Below are 22038 nucleotides of genomic sequence, written 5' to 3' on the forward strand. Positions count from 1 at the left end.
AGCCGATAGTGGGGCGAAGAAGGCAGAGGACGTGAAGCAGACAAGAGCCCGCTGAGCAGAGGGAGCAAACGGTGGTAGAGGGTTAGGAGGTTGGAGAGGCTGGGGAGCAAGACAGTGGAGGGCTTTGAAGGTGAGGACCAGGATCTTGAACTATATCCTCTGTGTGATGGGAAGTCAGTGGAGTTGGGCGAGGATGGGGGTGATAGTGTCACGGAGCCTGGTGCGGGAGAGTACACGGGCTGCAGAGTTCTGGATGATCTGTAGCCTGCAGAGGGAGGAGTTGGAGAGGCCGACAAGCAGTGAGTTTGCATAGTCGAACCTTGATGTAATGAAAGCGTGTATGAGAGTTTCGGCGCCCTGAGAGTGTTGGAGCCGGGTGACTTTGCGGAGGTGGGGAAGGCAGAGCAGGTCATGGTGCAGATGTGGGGTAGAAAGGATAGTTGAGGGTCAAACAAGACCCCAACACTTGCGGCGAGAGTAGGGGATGGGGCAGTCAGAGTGGCTGTTGTTGGACAGCCAGCGGCGACTACCAAGGTGGGTCTGATGGAGGATTTGCTGACTGGAGCAAAGGGAGGCTGTGGGGCGGTCGAGCAGGAATAGGAGTCGGGGAGGGCAGTGGGAAAGGAGGACCGAGCGGGAGTAATAGAGGATAGAGGACACGGGTGGGGCCACTATGAGGAAGCAGCTTGGGTCGGTGGCAGCAGCCAAAATGCGCATGCCGAGACTAAGAGCGAACGATGGGGGTGGGGGTTCAGCGAGGCATGGTTAGCCCACCGGTGAGCGTCATCACGTGGAGAGGGGACAGTATTATAGTCTCAGTCCGTCCAGGCTGAGAGATTCAAATGTGGCGGGTAGATGTGACGTCACGCGGCAGCCGGGCTCTGGTTGTTGACCAGGAGAGTCTGCGATGGCTGTGGTGGCGAATTTCACGATGGCTCCCCGCAGCTCGGTGGGTGGGCCTCGGTCTCCAGGTTGGATCAAGGCGCCGTTTGGGACATCAGACTCCACGCCGGTTCTGGCCTCGAACCCTGTTCGGCGTCGCTCATGGAAGTCATCTCGGTCCTGTTCCAAGGCCATCCACAATGGGAGGCTTCGGATCCACCAACTCGTGCTCTCCCCCGCTCAGCTCTATTGGGACTCCGATTGAGCCCACCTACCAGGATTACGGAAAACAGGATTGTTTTCCCCCAGTTTGTGCAATCGTGTGTGGCCTCCACACGACTCCAGCCTCCAGCACGTCGCCATTTTAGTGCCATTTAGTGTAAAGTGAATTGACTGTTTTTGTGGGTGAAACGCAGCACCCAATTGCAGCCAATCTAAGCCGAACACACCTGGATTAAGTGACCACATTTTTTTATTGATTATTATTGATGTCTTTTTAATCGTTCCCCTCCTCCCATTTTCCCCTCATCCCATGTTATGATTCTGTGATTGTTGAAGTAGAAATGTAATTTAGTTATTATATTGGATTACTCGAACTTGTCATCGGCCACCCCCCCCTTCTTCTCCCTCCCTTCTCCCGCCCTGACCCCAGCTCGGGTCTGAAATGCTGTCACTGTCCAGCGCCTTGGGACGTCCTCCCGACGTGAAAGGCGCTATACAAATGTAATCTTGTTTTTGTTGTTATTGTTGGATTACATGTAAAATACAATAGGCAAATGTCCCAATGAGCCACAACATCGCCCGGCTCCGCCACTGTCTCATACCGCAGGCTGCCGAAACCCTGATACACGCTTTCATAACATCCAGGCTCGACTAAGCAAACTCCCTGCTTGTCAGCCCCCCAACTCCTCGCTCCACAGGCTGCAGATCATCCAGAACTCTGCAGCCCGTGTCCTCTCCCGCACCAGGCTCCGTGACCCTATCACCCCCATCCTCGCCCGACTCCACTGGCTTCCCATCACACAGAGGATACAGTTCCAGATCCTGGTCCTCATCTTCAAAGCCCTCCATGGCCTTCTCCCCCCTACCTCTGTGACCTCCCAACCTTCTACCAACCTGCCTGCTCCCTTCCGCTCAGCGGGCTCCGGCCTGCTTCACGTCCCCTGTCTTGCTTGCCCCATCATTGGTGGGTGGGCCTTCTGCCATTCTGCCCCCACCCTCTGGAACTCTGTCCCGCAGTCCCTCCGCCTCACTTCTTCCCTCGCCACCTTCAAGACCATTCTCAAGACCTTCCTCTTCGACCGTACTTTTGATCACCCTCCTCCAACCCCCCCCTCCGCCCTTCACTCCGATCCCGATCCCCCGCTCGGGTCCGAAACTCTGACACCTTGGGACGTCCTCCCCACGTGAAAGGCGGGCTACAAATGTAATTTTGTTGTTGTTGCATTTATATAGTGTCTTTCACATTAGGAGGAAATCTCAATGCTTAACATCGCTACTTGCCTGGGCTCTGAGCTGGAGGTGGAAGCAGAAGTAGGTGGGGAGGGGAAAGTGCTGTCAAATATAATGTATAGACAATAAATATAAATAGTTACTTAAACACCACATTGAACTGTTCTTGCTTATGGTTTAGTGGTTAGAGCACTTGCAAGCGAGAGGACTTGGAAAGTTTCCTTACTTCACACCCCTCTGTTTACCGAGTAGTAAATAGGAACCTGGTTGTTAATGTTAATAATTCGACAGGCAGCGGTAAGAGTATAGAGTTTATTGCATAAGATGAAACATAATGTTTAAGAATCTGTAATCAAATTATACCACATATAACAACACAATAACTGTACAACACTTCTATGTGAGCAAAACATTTACCACACAGCATGTACACAGGGTTTGCTCAGTACTCCAGACAAACAACACACCTCAAACTACACAGCAGAGATCAGCCCTTGGAAATCCCTCAGGGACAACTGATTCTCGCAATCTGAAGGCTGCCCAGTACTCCAGACTGACACGCGTGTCTGGGCCTCACTTCGTACTCCAAACGAACGGTACCCGATACTACACTTTGACGAACCTCCGCGAGATCAGCCTCTAGAATTACCCCTCAGAGACAACTGACTCTCATAAAACCAACACTAAACTGGGACTGGCGTCCGGTAAACCCTCGGACCGCAACGTTCATACACATTAACAGTAGCACTGACGATAGAGGAACAACAACACATATCCAGGCACTGTTTCATACTCCAGACCAAACAGTAGACCTGGGATCACACCTTGACACACACTGAAGAGATCACAGAACTATCACACAGCATCACAGAGAGTGGCTCCTGTAACTCAACAGAAACAATTAGCTCTTAGCCCAGCACCTCACTCGTGCTACCGACCACTACTCTTTCACTTTTAATGGTCACTTTCTTATTGGAGGTAAATTCCCTCACCCCTGTACATATACATAGATGCAGTAGAATTGATATCGATTCCACTGGGATATGTGATGACCCTCTACACAACTATTTCAAAGTTACATCTTTCTTTTATGTGTTTCTAACTCCCAACTCCCCATGTCACAGAGATAGCCCCCACCCTTCACAGGCTGCTTTGCAGAGAGAGAGATATGGACAACTTCTGGGCAGCCTGCATGTTTCTCAACCGTGAGATAGGCAGGTGTCTGAGGCTGCAGGACTTTCTTTCTGTGGTCCATTTTTCTTATATCTAGGCTCAAGGACCCGATCGCTCATTATCTCAGAGGAGTGAACATCTTCTCAGGAAAATATGAAATGTAATCAGAAGCTGACCTCAGCCCGTCCAGCAAAGCTACTTTACCATTTAACTATCAAACCTTCTGGAACATTCGGTTGCTGTTAGACCAATGTATCCTGAGATGATAGACAGTATATTCAACGTTAATCAATTGGTGGATCGCTTTTCCGGGGGTAATAATCCTTTCAAAAATGTTAAAAATAATGTTAATTTGATCACTGTTTGTGGGATGCTGCTGTGCGCAATTGGTTGCCGCTTCTTGCCCACAAAATATACAGTCAATTTACTCACAGTATATTTTGTGAAGTGCTTTGAGATGTCTCGAAGACGTGATAAGATGTTATATCAAATGCAAAGATTATTATTGTTTACTATTATATTCAACATCCTCCTTGTCTGTCTGTGCTGATTTTGAGCTGGGTGTGCAGCAGGAATGGAAGGAACTCTTAAGTGGAGAATGATCTGAGAATATGTCTGGTACACTGTCCCATTCAACTGATAATGGAAATCCATCGGAGCGTTCTGCTTCCTGAACAGACCTCATGTGGTATTCAACAGGAGTGCCTTTGGTCTTCCAAGTGCAGTGGAAGCAGGTTAAGCCGAACACATCGGGAATGGCGGTTTTGTCCGGCTTAAGAGGTGTCCGAGGTTAGCCGAAATACCATTGCTGCCCAGCAGAGGAGCTGTAGCGGCTCTGTATAATAATATGTAATAATGTTGTTTCAGTTGAAGCAATGTTAACTAACTTTGTAAAGTTAAAAGTCTTTCACAGAATTCAGTAACATATAGTTACCTTTGTTTGGCACAAAATACTTTCCCGCCAGCAGAGGAGCAGAGCTTCCTCCCTCACGTTGCCGTTCCCACTGGATGGGAAGGGGCCCAGTTAGCGGTGGTCTGCCTGTGCTGGATTGACAGCCTGCAGCAGCTTGTGAATGGATGGGCTCCAGTCATTCACAAGGGGCTCAGCTGTCAATCAATTGTGATTTAACTCCTCCCATTCCCTCCCTTGTTTTTCCCGTTCCTCCGCCCCCTCGCTGATTGACAGCCCAACTCCACCCACTTGTGAATGGCTGGAGTCTGCTGTCCATCAATCTTAGACTCTTCCCAGAATGGAGGTGGGAAGAGTCTAAGATTGATGGACAGCAGACTCCAGAGTGAATGGAGCCACGCAACACACAGAAGGTCCAAGTGAGTATGTTCAGCAGTGACCAGATTTTGCCAAGATTAACTGACATACTTAAAACGGATAAGATTACAAATGAATCGGGATGGGATGTTTTGCTCAATTTACCTGACGTCCGGGTTAACTGGGGTCCATCAAAAGGGGATTTCACTCTACTGTACGTTTTTTTAGTCAACTGGGTGTCCGACACACGTGGAAACTCACCACCGGGCTTAAGAATATCCAAACTAGACTGAGCATTTTTTATTCACGCTAACGACACATGGTGATTCCCGTGTTTGAAATGGAATGCACGTGCTCTCCCTGGGTGGCTTTCTGCTTACCTAATTCTGGAAATTGTTAGACACAGGTTGACAAGAGCCAAGACTTAGGGACCCCCGAGTATGTTTAGGGAGTATTTTAGGATACTGTTGGAGTTTAACCAGCTGAACATATCAAACAAGCAATATATGTGGTTTTGTAGCAATCATTGGATGATTAAACGTACATATGGTGAAATATGACATCCTGTTATGTTGAACACACACAATATAACCTTATCTTTTCTGTTTTGCAGCTGTACGACAACTTCATCAGTGACTTTGAGCACAGGTACGTATTTAACTCAGTTAGCATTGCGGTTGATACCACTATCTTCAGCCAACTTACCTCAGCTCTCTGGAACTCTCTTCCTAAGTTCTTCTGTCTTGCACCCTCCCTCTCTGCTTCTAAAAATTTTAGTGAGTCTCCCAAAAAATGTCACCTATTTTACACCCCTCTGCTGAGGCTCCCATTTGTCTCTTTGAGGTACTTTATGATGCTTAACAACAAATTTGTATAGCACTTTTCACGAAGGGAAGATGTCCTAAGGCGCTGGACAGTCAGTGATTTGGACCTGAGCAGGTGGTTGGGATCTGGAGGGATTGAGGGCAGGGAGGATAGCGGTAAGATGATGACTGAAGGCACGGTCAAAGAGGAGGGTCTTGAAGGAGGCAAGGAAGAGCAAAGCGAAAGGACTGTGGGATGGGCACATTAACCATGTGAAAGGCACGATATAAGTACAACTTGTTGATTACTGTAGTGATGTCATATGCTCACCGTCCTACAAGTTCAATATTTTATATTTAAAAAAATTGTAATTGTGCACATAGGAAGCTCAGGACAGATTATTTTAGACTGTTTATTGTTCTTGATCAGCCATGGTTGAACCCTCCTCAAAACATGTGAACATTTGGACTTAGGAACCTTGTTCTTAGAGTTCTTGAGAAGCTGTTGAGTGATTTAGCTGGGAAGGGGAGAGGGGGCTGAATGATGGAGTGTGATTCCTTGTCCAAGACTGTCAAAATTAACACCAATGGCTGAGAACTAATTAGGCATTCTGACTGAAACATGATGATCTGGAGATGTACCTTTTGTGATTGGGAGTTTGAGGATGGCGTGGGCCACAAAGTATACAGTCAATTCACTTTACAGTGTATCCTATGAAGCTCTTTGAGACGTCTCGAAGACGTGATAAGGTGCTGTATCAAATGCAAGGATTATTATTAATAATAATAAGGGTATTGCGCTTTTGGTTAGGCGGTGTCTAAGGTGGTTATCTTAATATTGTTTGTTTGCCTGTTTCATTCTAAGCTCAACTTTGAGGACTTAATATATTTTTATTTTGAGCTTGCTGTAATTTTCCATTTTCCATGTGCCTTCCCTCCCCTTGTTGTGCTGATCTGCCTTGAGCTAGAAGATGTGTAAGTGCAACTTGCAGATGTTTCTTGCAGAAAGTGTTCTGACGCAACGGACAGGCCACCATTTCCAGGCATGCTCCATTTGCCACTTTTCTCCCTAGACCTGTAGCTAAACTGCAGAGACGAAATGTCAGTCCAAAGTAATAAGAATTCTAGAAAAATGCATTGTTTGCAAAATACAACTGGGATAGGAAACCTTTCTTTTCCTTCTTACTCCAATCTTGTTGTATCCATCACCTGACCTGAGAACAGAAGGTCATTAAATGAGTGCTAATGCTAGTAACAGTGATAGTGAGATCCTCATATGAGCTGATCTTCGTTTTCATCATTGCATAATTGCACCAAGTGAACCAGTGTATGTGAGAGAGCTTCTGTACCACCAGTCTTCTGTGTTTTATAATAATAATAATACTAATCTTTGCATATTGCACATATTAATCTTTGATATAGCCCTCTTATCTTCGCAGAAGTCCTTCACAGAATATACTTATTTCAACCCATCACATTTCTGTAGGATGTAATGAAGCAAAGCACACATCTGATTTCAGCCTCTGACTGGGTTTATATTCTCTCTCTTACACAGAATAAACCCGCTGTCACTGGTGGAAATTATTCTCCGTGTAGTCCGACAAATGAGCGGTAAGTCTTTGAATTGCATTCAAACTTCTTTGTCCTGTCCCAATTTGTATTTTACCAGAACCCAGCAGTCTTTTATTCAGAAGATCTTTATATCTGTGACAGATTACAGAAAGTATACCAAGAGAATAATAATGATAATCCTTACATTTGGTATAGTGCCTTTCATATCATAAGGACATCTCAAAGTGCAGTACAGGATATACTGTAAGGTATAGTGACCATGTATTTGGAGGTGAACACGGTAGTCCATTTGCAGACAGCATTGTCCCAGCTTTGTGGTGAAACATGATATGAATCACTGTAAAAGGAACTTACAGCTTGAGTGTAATTGTTTGTTGTTATCAGATGATTTTGCTGATGGTTTGGGTGTGGGGGAAGGGTGATACCGCTAGAAGAGGATAGGAAATCCAAGAGATTTCTCATGGTATCGGGGTGATAGGCAATTTAGGACAGAAACAACTCATGAAATAGTTAACTATAACGAGTTTCAATAAGGAATCGGGGGTTGATTGATTTAGAACTAGATGAGTAACTAGGTGAACTACTCCTGTCTGACAGTGTTATGAGTGGTCACCTCCCATATGATGAAATCCTGTCTTGGAATTGCCTCCTTCAAAATGTTTGATCCTTTATGCATCAAGGATAAGCAGACCAATTGCCTGAATGGACAACAGGATTGTGAAGTCCTGTAGTTTAGTGTTTAGAGCGCTCGCCTCACAAGCGAGAGGACCTGGGTTTGGTTCCCAGGCAGAGCGCAACATTGGATAAGTTTCCTTACTCCACATGCCTCTGTTTGCCTAGCACTATGTAGGAACCCAGTTGTTAGTCGATTGGCGGATTGCTTTTCCGGGGGTAAATAATCCCTTTTTAAAAAAAAATGAGTTTAGTCGCTCAATCCATGACTGTTTGTGGGAACTGCTGTGCACAATTGGCTGCCACTTTTCATCCACAGTTGATTTACTTTACAGTATATTCAATAAAGTGCTTTGAGACGTATCAAAGATGTGATAAGGCGTAATATGAAATGCAACGATTATTATTATTTATTATAATATTATTAACAAAAATGAGCTTGTGACCTGCGCCCATTCTGCCTTGCGCAACAGACCATTAGCTGTGCATTTTCATTCTGTTTTTCAGATGCACAAATGGCACTGAATTTACTGGAAAAGACCTGTGAAAAAGTAAGGTGCAATATTAGCATTAAAATTAGCTCCAGGTGCACATTACACCATGTATTCCAGTGTCTGTGAATGTAGACTTTGGGGACAAATGATTGCAATACAATTGAATTTGTAAGGTTGTCTGGCAATCAAGACCAGAAAAGACAGGAAGTTTTGATTTAAAAAGTGTAAACATTAGGACAATAAGAGATGGATTAACAATAATAATAATGCTTGTATTTGGCAAAGCACCTTTCACGTCGGGAGGACGTCTTAGAAAAGCGCTTCACAGGATATACTGTAAAGTGGAGTAACTGTTTTGTGGGCGAATAAAGCAACCAATTTGCACACGGTGATGTCTCATAAACTGCCATGGAGTTAAGGATCAATTTTATTGGACAATTTAACCTCTCACTTTGATCAGGATTAGAACATTGGAACAAAAACATAAGACTATTGTTAAATAATGTTAAATTAGCAGAAGAAAATAGTCCAAAGAAAAATAAATATAATTTGAATTATTGTCCCTGAGATGATGAATAGAATAACGTAGGAAGAAAGTGGGCCAAACAAAATCTTAATTGGTGAAAGGGGGGAAAGTGATGAGTAGTCATTTTTGGAGACAGTAGACATGCAATGTGGTTCCATGGGGCTAAAGATAATGAAAAACTCAATTCTGCTGATATCATGACAGTAAAAGGATAACTAGTGGTGACTGTAGTACTCTAAATGACAACAGTGGTTAACTAAATAGAAAGAGAAAATCAACATTGTATCAAAGCAATATTTTATTGAAAAAAAGAATATTTTAATTTTCGAATCAGACAGGTCTCAAGAGGCTGCTTGTAATGTACAGCCAGTACACCAGAAGCCCAGCCAGTGTCTGGAGGTTGTTCTGGACACCCCGATACCAGACATTGCTCTGGAATACACAGTCAGGGGGCATCGCTGCAGCTTTTACTGATACTCATTAAGCAATATTCTGTTCCCTCCACAAAAACAGTACAAGCTTTGGAACAGATGAAGATGAGGAAGATGTGACTAATCTCAGTTTAAAGAGGTTCAGCTATGAGAAGTATAATGAAAGGAAAGTGATGAGCTTTGATGGGCAAATAGTACTTTATCATCCTTGATTTTTCTTATCAGATTTCAAACATGTGACTCTCTCTTTATTGGTACTGTTGCAAGTATCCTGGTATTATGTAGAAGATGCTTCCATTTGAAGAATAAAGACCATACATAGTTGGAGCTTAACTTTCTGAAAGTGTGATGATAGCTCAATTCCAAATCTCACTGACTGAGTACTTGCTGTTATCATAGGCACTTGTTTTGAGTATCAGCAGAGACTGTTAGGTATACAGTGTCAGCAGTTAGCTTGTTATACCAACGTTTTCTACGTGGCTGTCTTCTGAGGCTAACCCATTCATGAACAATAATAATCTATTAAAAGTTTGTTCAATTTACAATAATAATGTTCAAAAAGGGGGAGAAGGATAAACCTGGTAGCTACAGGTCACTCAGCCTAATGTCGATGGTGGGGAAACTTCTGGAGACCATAATTCTGGACAAAATACAGGTGGAGTCCTGCAGCTCAGTAGTTAGAGCACTTGCCTTGCAAGCAAGAGACCTTGATTAGATTCCCCGGCAGGGCAAAACCTTGAGCAAGTTTCCTTACTCCACATGCCTAATAATAATCCCTCAAGAAAAAAAACAATAATAAATTGGTCACCTCAATCCATGACTGTTTGTGGGACACTGCTGTGCGCAATTGGCTGCCGCATTTCGCCCACAAATGTACGGTCAATTCACTTTACAGTATATTCTGTGAAGCTCTTTGAGATGTCGAGAAGACGTGAAAAACACTATATCAAATGTAAGGATTATCATTATGAAAATTAATTCTGAATTGGAAAAAATATTGGTTAATAAAGGACAGCCAATACAGATTTCTTAAAGGCAAATGGTGTGACTAACCTGATTGAGTTCTTTGATGAAGTAACAGAGAGAGTTGATGAAGGTATTGTGCATAAGGCATTTGCTAAAATTACATTTAATAGACTTGTTTGGAAAATTGAAGCCCATGGTTTTAAGGGAACAGTAGCAGCATGGATTAAAAATTGGCTGTGAGACAGAAAGCAGAGGGTAGAGCTGAACAGTGCCTGGAGGGAGCTTCACAGTGGTGTCCCCCAAGGGTCGGTATTAGGACCATTGCTCTTTTTTAATATGTATTAATGACTGCACTTGGGTATAGAGAGCAAAATTTTGAAGTTCACAGATAACACAAAATTTGGAAAAGTAGTAAACAGTGAGAGGGTTGGAGCAGACGGCAGGAGGACAGAGACAGCTGGTGAAATGGGCAGACACGTGGCAGATGAAATTTAATGCAGAGAAGTGTGAAGTGATGCATTTTGGGAGGAGGAATGAGGAGAGGCGATATAAGATAAATGGTACAATTTTAAAGGGGGTGAAGGAACAGAGAGACCTGGGGGTTCACATATACAAATCCTTGAAGGTGGCAGGACAAGTTGACAGCTGTTAAAAAGTATATGGGATCGTTGGCTTTATAAATCGAAGCAGAGAGTATGTTTACAACCTTCACAAATTGCTAATTAGGTCTCAGTTGGAGTATTGTATCCAATTCTGGGCACCGCATTTTAGGAAGGATGTCAGGGCCTTGGAGAGGGTGCAGAGAAGATTTACAAGAATTATACCAGGGATGAGGGACTACAATTATGTGGAAAGACTCGAGAGTCTGGGATTACCTTAGAGCAGAGAAGGTTGAGGGGAGATTTAATAGAGGTGTTCAAAATTATGTTGGGGATTTGCTAGAGTGACCAGGGAGAAACTGTTTCCTGTGGCTGATAGGTCTGTAACCAGAGGACACAGATTTAAGATGATTGTCAAAAGAACCAGAGGGGAGACGAGGAAAAATATTTTTACCCAAAGAGTTGTTAAGGTCTGGAATACACTGCCTGAAAGGGAATTGGATTGGTATTCAAAAAGGAAAAAAAGTTTGCAGGACTATGGGGTAAGAGTGGGGGAGTGGAACAAGTTGGTAGCTCTTTCAAAGAGCTGCCATAGGCACGATGGGCCGAATGGCCTCCTGTGCTGCAAGATTCTATGAAATTTTAAAAAATGTTTAAATAGAATTATATAAAAGTCACTTGTTCTAACAATCAGTAAAGCTTAATAACAATAACAAAATAATGAAATGTAAGCGCTCTTCAAGTAAAATACAATCATCAAACACTTTACAAAGTATAATTGGTTAGAAATTAAGATAAATGATGATACGGAACTATCCAAATAAATAAGGACTGTTAAAGTCATTTTTATTTATCTACAAAATAAAATAACGCGGCTATTTTTCGGGGTCTCTGTCAGGTAGAAAGCAGGAGAAAATCAGTTGGTAAAGAATTTGACACATTTGATAAGTTTGATGAAAATCAGGATTTATTTTAGAACATGAGAAAGCTCTGTAAATCAAGCTAGAGATTAACAGCATTAACGTTTTTTTAAAAAATCAACAACACTTGAGCGCTTTGGGACGTTCTCCTGATGTAAGGCACTTTATAATTGTAAAACGCCTGTTCACAGATCAAGCCCATTGTGTAACAGGGAGTTTGGGGATGTGTGCACATCATCACACACACTAAATGAAATCAGAGCACTTGCTTTCTATACATGAACGTCAGGTGAAAATGCTATTTATTTAAACCCATTGTCTTTTCAAAGAAAGTGTGTTCATCAATGAAAATCAGTAGTAAACTATGTTAATGGTCTTTATATACAAACAAAAATAAGAAGAGGAGCCAATTAATTTGAATTTGGGACTAAATCTGGATGAGGAAGGGATTATAATGCAGGAAATACTCCATATTTTGAAATAAAAACAGCAAATCTTTTACATCCCAACTGAATCCTAAAGTGAGCAGAACCCAAATTTAACATAATTCAAAAATGGATATTTTCCAGAAATAATTAATAAACTTTATTATATTATGGAATGTCAGCAATATTGAGATCTTCTATATGTTAGTTAGTTGCACCTTTTAGAACAATAATCAATCTTTGCATTTGGTATAGCGCTTTTCACATCTTCTAGAAGTCTCAAAACATTTCACAGAATATACAGAATAGAAGTTGCAATGCCATGAACACTGCTCACTTGCTCATTATCACTCACACTCACTCACTGGAAATCAGACCTACAGTTAAACTGCCTAAAACCTGGGATGTTGAGTGTAACATGAAGATGATCATGTTATTTATTTCTAATCTGACAGGTGAAAGCAAATGATGAAGCAATGATTCTCTGCAGAACTGCCATCGCTGCCATTAAAATCAAAATCGGAGACCTGCAGGAAACAAAGGTAAGGCAGAGGGCAAGCATTGGGCAGATGGATGGTGGGAAGCAGGACTGCCGAGCAGGGGGATTCGTGGGAAGACTCCCTGCTTGTCGGCCTCTCCAACTCCTCCCTTCACAGGCTGCAGATCATCCAGAACACTGCAGCCCGTGTCCTCTCCCACACCAGGCTCCGTGACCCCATCTCCCCCATCCTCTCCCGACTCCACTGACTTCCCATCACACAGAGGATACAGCTCAAGATCCTGGTCCTCACCTTCAAAGCCCTCCATGGTCTTGCTCCCCCCACCTCTCCGACCTCCTAACCCCCCATCAACGTATCCACTCCCTCCGCTTAGTGGGCTCCGGCCTACTTAATGTCCCCGCCTTGTCTGTCCCACCATTGGCAGTTGGGCCTTCAAGCTACTCTGCCTCCACCCTCTGGAACTTCATCCCACAGTCCCTCCGCCTCGCCCACTCCCTTGCCTCCTTCAAGATCGTCTCAAGACCTTCCTCTTTGACTGTTCCTTCGGTCACCCTCTTACCCTCCCTGCCCTCCACCTCTCCTGATCCCAGCTAACAGCACCTTGGGACGTCCTCCTGATGTGAAAGGTACTATACAAATGTAATTTGTTTTCATCGGTTAATGAGTTATACCTAATCATAGAAATTAATTTGTTACAGTAATATAATGTTCGGGCATATGATATAATGGGATTTTATTACAGTTTTCTGATCAGTTTTCCCTCTTGTATCTTGTAACTTTAGTTACAATTGCTGTGAATGTTTATCACTAATCTTGTGCCTGTTTAGAAGATTGTTGAAGAAGTTGGTGAAATGTTGGAGAAGTTACCAGGAGTGACATCTGTTCATGGCCGTTTCTATGACACTTCGAGCAGCTACTATCAGGTGGTGGGAGATCACGCTGCTTATTACAGGGAGGCACTGCGTTACCTGGGCTGCACCGAACTCTCAGAATTGTCAAGTAAATCAGTTATATTATTCTTAAACACTGCTGATTGATCTCCTAAACTTTTAATTGTCTGAAGTTTATGCACTAGGGATTGTGATGAAGATGGTGAAAAAATATTCATTGTCTCCATGATGCTCATTTATTCTACTTTGTTTCAAAACATCTGATGCTGAAATAAATTGTCGGGTGTTTACTTTTGGAGATCGGGTACAACATATTAACAACAACAACAAGATTTCATTTATAGAGCGCCTTTCACGTTGGGAGGACGTCCCAAGGCGCTGGACATTTGGGTCAGGACCCGAGCAGGGGGGAAATGGTCAGGGTGAGGGGAGGGAAAGGAGGGAGCGAGGAGGGGGTAGAGAGTCGAGAGGGGAGCTGAAGGTACGGTCAAAGAGAAAGGTCTTGAGACCGGCCTTGAAGGAGGAAAGGGAGGAAGCGGCGAAGGCACTGGGGGATGGAGTTCCAGAGCCTCGGGGCTGAGAGGCTGAAGGCCCGGCCACCGATGGTAGGGCGGTTGTGGCGGGGGATGTGAAGCAGACCGGAGCCAGAGGAACGGAGGGTACGGGCAGGTAAGTAGTGGGATAGTAGGTCGGAGAGGTAGGAGGGAGCAAGGCCGTGAATGGCCTTGTAGGTGAGGGTGAGGATCTTGAATTCGATCCTCTGGGGGATGGGGAGCCAGTGGAGGCGAGCGAGGGTGGGAGTGATGTGGTCCCGAAGCCTGGTGCGGGACAGTACACGAGCTGCAGATTTCTGAATGACCTGCAGTGTGGAGGGAGGGCCGGGAAGGCCGCGAGGAGAGAGTTCCCATAGTCCAGCCTTGAGGTGATAAAGGCGTGGACCAGAGTTTCAGCCGCGTGAGGGGTGAGGTAATGCCGTAGTCTGGCGATGTTCCGGAGGTGATGGAAGGCGGTGCCAGTTGTAGTGCGGATGTGGGGAAGAAAGGACAGCTCAGGGTCGAACAGAACCCCGAGGTTCCTGATGGCTTTGAGAGGTGGAGAGTGCAGCCTTGGATGCTGATGCTGTCAGCGCCTGAGGTGCGGAGGCGCTGACGTGAGCCAATCAGGAGGGCCTCGGTTTTACGCACGTTGAGCTGAAGAAAGTTGTCTCTCGTCCAGGACTCGATGTCGGACAGACAGCTGTCAGGACATCGGGGGTCGTGCAGTTGAGGGTAGAGGAGGAAAGTTGTGTGTCATCCGCATACATGTGGAAGTTAACCCCATGTCTGCGGATGATGTCACCACAGGGGGAGCATGTAGAGGGTGAAGAGGAGGGGACCGAGGACAGAGCCCTGAGGGACACCGCACGAGACAGTGCGGGAGGTGGAGGAAAAGCCGTTTGTGGAAACAAAATGAAGACGGTGGGAGAGGTACGACCTAAACCACTCAAGGGCAGGGTATTAAGTGCATACCTCTTCTTCCTCTGGAAATTGAATATAGGCTTCATTGTACCCTCTCTGAGAAAACATCAGTATTGAATTCTGGACTATAATAATAATCCTTGCATTTATACAGCGCCTTATCATGTCTTTGAGACGTCTGAAAACACTTCACAGAATATGCTGCAAAGTGAATTGACTGTTCATTTTGTGAGGAAGAATGAGGAGAGGCAATATAAGCTGATAGTACAATCTTAAAGGGATGAAGGAACAGAGAGACCTGGGGGTCATATAAGTAAATCTTTGAAGGTGGGAGAACGTAGATAAAGCTATTTAAAAAAAAACATATGGGGTACTAGGCTTTATAAATAGGGCATTGAATACAAAAGTCAGAAAGTTATGATGAACCTTTATATAAAACACTGGTTAGGCCTCAGCGAGAGACTGTGTTCAGTTCTGGGCCCCACACTTTAGGAAGAATGTCAAGGCATTGGAGAGGGAGCAAAGGAGATTGACCAGGATGGTACCAGGAATGAGGGGCTTCAGTTATCAGGAGAGGTAGAGAAGCGAGGATTATTCTCCTTGGAGCAGAAAAGGTTAAGAGGAGACTTAATAGAAGTTCTCAAAATTGTGAGGGATTCGATAGGGTGAACAAGGAGAAACTATTCCCACTGGCGGGTGGGTCGGTAACCCGAGCGCACTGGCACAGCAGACTATTGGTCTACAATAAAGCAGAGATTGAGACAATGGGCGGAGTAGCTATAGAAGCGGTATGCAAAGGCAGATCATATAAGGTAGTTTCACAATGTAAAATTAAAAGCTGATACTCTGCTTGGACTGCAAGATATTATTATGGGGTTGCTCAAAAAAAATTGGACTGTGGAGAGAGAAGACTTCAAACAAATGGAGACAAAAAAACGGATAAATCATTAAGAGTACGTTTTGACCCACAACAATTGAAAAACGCAATAGAAATGGAGGGAAACTACAAATTAAACCAAGAAAGGAAAAAGATATAGAAGAATATCATGGGAAATATGCCAAAGAAGGACAGAGGAAGAAAAAAGAAGAGCAGAAGGAAGATCCGAGAATGGCAGAAACATCGAGAACACCAAGTCAGGAGGAGTAGTAACATCAACATGGAGATTAATTGAACAAGACTGAGACACAATAATAAGAGAAAAAAAAATAAGAAACCAAAAAGGGGAAGATGTTGGATACTCTTTAAGAAAATAAGGAACAATCTACAAGAACAAAATTACATTTGTAAAGCGCCTTTCACGTTGGGAAGACGTCCCAAGGCGCTAAACAATCAGGGATCAGGACCCAAGGATCGGGGACAGGGTTGGGGTGAGGGAGGGCAGAGCGTAGGGGGGTGGCTGAAGGCACAGTCAAAAAGGAGGGTCTTGAGTTGTGCCTTGAAGGAGGCAAGAGAGGAAGCAAGACAAAGAGATTGTGTGATGGGGTTCCAAAGACTAGGGGCAGGCAGGGAGGTTGAAAGCCCAGCTGCCGATGGTAGGGCGGGTTGGGCGAGAGACCTGGAATAGGCTGGAGCCTGCTAAGCGGAGGGAGTGAACAGGTTGATAGGGGATCAGCAACTCAGAGAGGTAGGAGGGGGCAAGGCCGTGAAGGGCCTTGAAAGTGAGGATGAGGATTTTGAACTCTATCCTCTGAGAGATTGGGAACCATTGGAGCTGGGTGAGGAAGGGGGTCACAGAGTGCGGGAGAGGACACGAGCTGCAGAATTCTGGATGATCTGAATTTTGTGGAGGGAAGAATTGGGGAGGCCAACAAGGAGGGAGTTAACTAGGACCATGAAAGGGGGCAGAAAAAGCAGGAAGCAGGAAGAACTGACTAGAGGGTTTTTGGTTGGATTGTTTGATTTGTAACTTCTGAGCTGAGAATAAAAGAGTTTTCTACACACATTGAGAATGTTGAGTGTTGAGAACATAACAGAAAGAACTCTGTACCACTCTACTCTGTACCACTCAGATGGTGTTTTGAACGCAGGAAGCAATGATGCTGTGAGGGTAGAGTTTGAGTTTGTGGTTTAGTGAACTTAGTAACAAAGGCATAACTCACTGAAAGGGGAAAGGGGGAGGCTACAAGAAACGTTTTCATGCAGGAGGTTATTGGAACATCAAAAGGTTTCCTAATGGTGGCTATTGAGGCTGAGACCAGAAGAACATTTAACTTTGATAAATATTCAAAGAAAAAGAACCAAAGGGCAAGATCAGGGAATTATGATTATAGTAGGGAATCGGTATTAACATAATCAGCTCCAGTGGATGTTTTGGCCAGTTGCATATGACTAAAGCTTCCTTGTGCAGTCCTGTAATGTAATGGCTACAGTGCTTGCCTCACAAGCGAGAGAACCTGGGTTGATTCCCAGGCAGGGTGAAACGTTTGTCAAGTTTCCTTACTCCACACGCCACTGTTTACCCAGCAGTAAGTAGGAAAACAGTTGTTAGTTGATTGGCGGATTGCTTTTCTGGGGATAATAATCTCTTCAAAAAAAAATGTGGTCATTCAATCCACACTGTAGGACACTGCTGTGTGCAATTAGCTGCTGTGTTTCATCCACAAAATATAGTCAATTCGCTTTACAGTATATTCTGTGAAGCGCTTTGAGACATCTCGAAGTATAAAGGTGCTATATCAAATCATAGAATCGTGCAACATAGAATCGTAAAAGTACTTATGGAATCGGCCTCGACCGCCCTTTCAGGCAATGCGTTCCAGATTCGAACAACTCGCTGCGTGAAAAAATATCTTCTTACCTCCCCTCGGCTTCTTTTAGAAACTATTTTGAATCTGTGACCTTGAGTCACCGACACTCCCACCAGTGGGAACAGTTTTTCCCTTTCTAACCTATCAAATCTCCTCATGATTTTGAAGACCTCTATTAGGTCCTCGTCACCTTCTCTGCTCCAATGAGAATAATCCCGGCCTCTCTCGCCTTTCCTCATCATCACGGTCCCTCATTCCTGGTCCCATCCTCGTAAATCTCCTCTGTACCCTTTCCAATGCCTTAACATCCTTCCTATAGTGCGGTGCCCAGAGCTGGGGCAGTATTCTAACTGAGGCCTAACCAGTGTTTTATATGGGTTAATCATAACCTCCTGACTCTTGTACTCTATGCCCCTGTTTATAAAGCCCAGTATCCCATATGCCCCTTTTATAGCTTTATCTACCTGTCCTGCCACCTTCAAGGATTCATTTACCTGCCCCCCCAGGTCTCTCTGTTCCTCTACCCCCCTTAAGATTGTATTACCGGCCTATATTGCCCCTCATTCTTTCTACCAAAATGCATTACCTCACATTTCTTCACATTGAAACTCCTCTGCCATGTGTCGCCCACTTTACCATTCTGTCTATGTCTTCCTGCAGTCGGCTCCTGTCCTTCTCACTGTTTACCACCCTCCCTAACTTTGTGTCGTCCGCAAACTTGAAAATGGTACTTGCTATATCAAAGTCCAGATCATTTGTATATATATATTAAGAAGAGCAGTGGTCCTAATACCGATCCCTGGGGGACGCCACTGTACACTTCCCTCCAGTCAGAAAAGCAGCCGTTCACCACAACTCTCCGCTTTCTCCCAGTCAGTTCTGGATCCGCTGCCACTGTCCCTTTTATCCCATGGGCTTCTATCTTTCTTACAAGTCTTTCATGTGGCATTTTGTCAAATGCCTTTTGAAAGTCCATATAAACTACATCAACTGCACTACCTTTATCCACCCTCTCCGTTACCTCATCGAAAAATTCTATTATGCAAGGATTATTATTCCCTCTCCACAACTCCCTCTCTGCCACTCTCGATACCTTTGCCCCCCCCTCACTTCCCGAACCATCTCCCACTCATGGTACATGAGCCACCTCCGCACCCTTAAGGCTCAGGTGCGTGCTGATGAGCGCACCTGACTCAAATCCAACTTAACAGTCCATCGGCAGATCTGGCTGGACCTTATCAAGTCTTACTGCTCTGCCCTCACCTTCGCAAAATCATCCTACTGTCTCCCCCTCCTCCTCTCATCACCACTATAACCCATGTGAAACTGACCCAACTGCTCTCTGGACCCCATCCCTACCCCTCTCCTTACCTCCCAGCTCCACTTCCTTGCCCTTCTACTCACAGACATCATAAACCTCTCCCTATCCTCTGGTATCGTTCCCACCCCTTTAAAAACAGCAGTCATCACCTATCCTTATAAAACATTCCATGGACCCATCTCTACTCTCAAACTACCGCCACATCTCCAACCTCCAATTCTTTCCAGAGTCCTGGAACGAGTTGTTGCTTCCCAGCTTTGTTCCTTCCTCTCCCGCCACGAGCCCCTCCAGTCGGCCTTCCATGCTGCCCACAGCAGAAAAACAGCCCTGGTCAAAGTGACAAATTACATTCTTTCCATCTGAGACCAGGGCCCCCTCTGCCTCCTCGTCTCTTTTACCTCTCTGCTGCCTTCTATACCGTTGACCACTTTGTCCTCCTCCACTGCCTCTCTTCTCACCTCAACCTTCATGGTTCTGTCTTGACTAGTTCAGATCGTACCTCTTACACCACCTGCACTTCATCTCCACAAACGGCTTCTCCTCTCGCCCCGCAGAGTCTCATGCGGCGTTCCTCAGGGCTCTGTCCTTGGTCCCCACTTTTTCAATATCTACATGCTCCTTCTTGGTGACATCATCCGCAGACATGTATGTCCTGAGAGCTAACTTTCTACAGGTGAACATCAACAAGACCAAGGATCTCCTGATTGGCTCCCATCAGTGCCTCCTCACCTCAGGCGCTGACAGCATCACCATCCATGCTTGCACACTGCACCTTGCTAAGCCAGTGCGGAACCTTGGGGTCTTGTTTGACCCTGTCCTTTCTACCCCACATCTGCATCATTACCCACTCTGCCTTCCCCCACTTCCCAAGATCGCCCGGCTCCGCCACTGTCTCACACCGCAGGCCACCGAAACCCTCATACACACCTTCATTACATTGAAGCTTGACCGTGCAAACTCACTGTTTGTCGTCCTCCCTAACTCCTCCCTCCACAGGCTGCAGATCATCTAGAGGATGACAGTTCAAGATCCTGGTCCTCACTTTCAAAGCCCTCTGTGGTCTTGCTCCCCCCTACCTCTGCGACCTCCCAACCCCTACCAACCTGCCCACTCCAGCCTACTTCATGTCACCCACCTTGCCCACCCCACCTTTGGTGGGTGGGCCTTCTGTCACTCTGCCCCAACCCTCTGGAACTTTATCCCACAGTGCCTCCGCCTCGCCTCCTCCCTTGTCTCCTTCAAGACCCGGCTCAAGACCCTCCTCTTTGACTGTCTCCCTCTTCCCCCCCCTGCCCCCCACCCTCCGCGATCCCGACGCCAAGCTTGGATCCGGTACACTGATTGTCCGGCGCCTTGGGATGTCCTCCCGATGTGAAATGCGCTTTACAAATTTAATTTTGTTGTTATTATTATAATGTTGACTCTGGCTATTTCCTGAATCTGCCCCGTTTCTGGAAGAGCAGGTTGTACAGAGGTGGTTGTGTGTTTTGGCTGCTTAGTCAGTCAGAGGCCGTTCTAAAACTGGTGACTTGATGTCTTTATGCAGCATTTTAATGTTGGCCTTTTTTTTTCTGCCAGTGGGTTCACAGCAACAGCGAGCATTCACATTAGGCCTGGCAGCTTTGCTAGGAGAAGGAATTTATAATTTTGGAGAACTGGTAAGCATGAACGTACATAACCCTAACCCTAAGTACACAATGATAATTCCATTCTCTGCGGAATAAAAGGATGCTATGCAACGACCAAGTAATTAAACTACTGCAGAACATGTGTATGATACAGTGCTCATCACGTTATTAGATATTTAATGCAAAGTGTCATATTTGGTTCAGTTGGATGATCCAAAGAATGGAGAAGTAGGAGACACACTGTACTGCTAATATTTTACAAGGAGTCATTGTTCATTCAATTGGTGGCAAACATGGCAACAGCTTATGATAAGCAAGCTATAACCACACTCAGAAGTAACCAATTAATCTGGTGGTTTGTTGGCCCAGACTTCAAGAGAAATGCCCTTCTCTTTTGAACAGTGTGATGGGATCTTTAATAATCACAGACAGACAGATGGGATCTCCGTTTAGAGTCTATTCCGAAGGATGGCACCTCTAAATGCAGCGTACTCCCAACACACCATTGGAGTATCAATCCAGACAATCAGCTCAAACCCATATAGGCTTGAAACCACAATCCTTCTGACTCAGAGGTTCTGCCAACTGAGCCAGGTTTGCACCTGGAAAGGAGATTGATTGATAGTGCCAGAATTTAACAGGCCTGGGTTGGATTGGGAAGGAGGAAAATCAGGCAAATGCCACTCGCTACATTTCATTGTAAGGAAAAAAGTGATAAGTCTAAAATACTCCAAATTTGTCAAAAATGTTGGATAAACAATCCCCTCGGATTATAAATTTACGCACAAACATTGGCCTGTTTTCCATTGTGCTGTTTGCAGGTAATGTTTGTGTTTTGCAGCTGATGCACCCAATTCTGGAGTCTCTGCGCAATACAGAGAACCAGTGGCTCATTGACACTCTGTATGCTTTTAATGGGGGTGATGTGGAGACCTTCTTCGTTTTGAAAACACACTGGGGAGCCCAGGTACATTTAACATTTTACTTGTGTGCACATTAAAAAAAAACATCTGTTTATTCAGATTTATTTAGTTCATCTCCTTCTGCAACAAACTAGCAGCAGGGCGGGGGGGTGTGGGGCAAGGCAATGGATTGCGGCGAGTGCTGCTAGATTGAGACACACTATTGCTCGAAATTGGAGGGAGCCGTGGTTGTGAAAATATTCCTTAACTTATTTTAACGAATGTTGTACCTCTTTCCGGGTGAGTGGTTTGTATCTCTGAGGGCTTCAATTAGAACCACCATTTTGTGTGACCCTGAGGCAAGAAATTTTTGTTGGCAAATTTTCAGCCCTCCATTGAGCTGTAGATGT

The 22038-nt window shown here is 44.9% G+C and overlaps 1 protein-coding gene across 1 annotated transcript in view; it reads left to right on the forward strand.

Moving 5' to 3' along the window:
• The window catches only part of LOC103190631 (26S proteasome non-ATPase regulatory subunit 13), a 34317-nt gene that overhangs the window by 3901 nt on the left and 8378 nt on the right, over positions 1-22038 (forward strand). Inside the window, exons 3-9 of the mRNA XM_007911484.2 lie at positions 5388-5422; positions 7133-7188; positions 8329-8372; positions 12638-12724; positions 13510-13681; positions 20677-20756; positions 21568-21693. Of these exons, the coding sequence (XP_007909675.1) occupies positions 5388-5422; positions 7133-7188; positions 8329-8372; positions 12638-12724; positions 13510-13681; positions 20677-20756; positions 21568-21693 (600 nt within the window). The remainder of the gene's footprint in view (positions 1-5387; positions 5423-7132; positions 7189-8328; positions 8373-12637; positions 12725-13509; positions 13682-20676; positions 20757-21567; positions 21694-22038) is intronic.

Source organism: Callorhinchus milii, unplaced genomic scaffold, assembly GCF_018977255.1.
Source record: "Callorhinchus milii isolate IMCB2004 unplaced genomic scaffold, IMCB_Cmil_1.0 Scaffold19, whole genome shotgun sequence".
In the NCBI taxonomy this organism is placed as follows: domain Eukaryota; kingdom Metazoa; phylum Chordata; class Chondrichthyes; order Chimaeriformes; family Callorhinchidae; genus Callorhinchus; species Callorhinchus milii.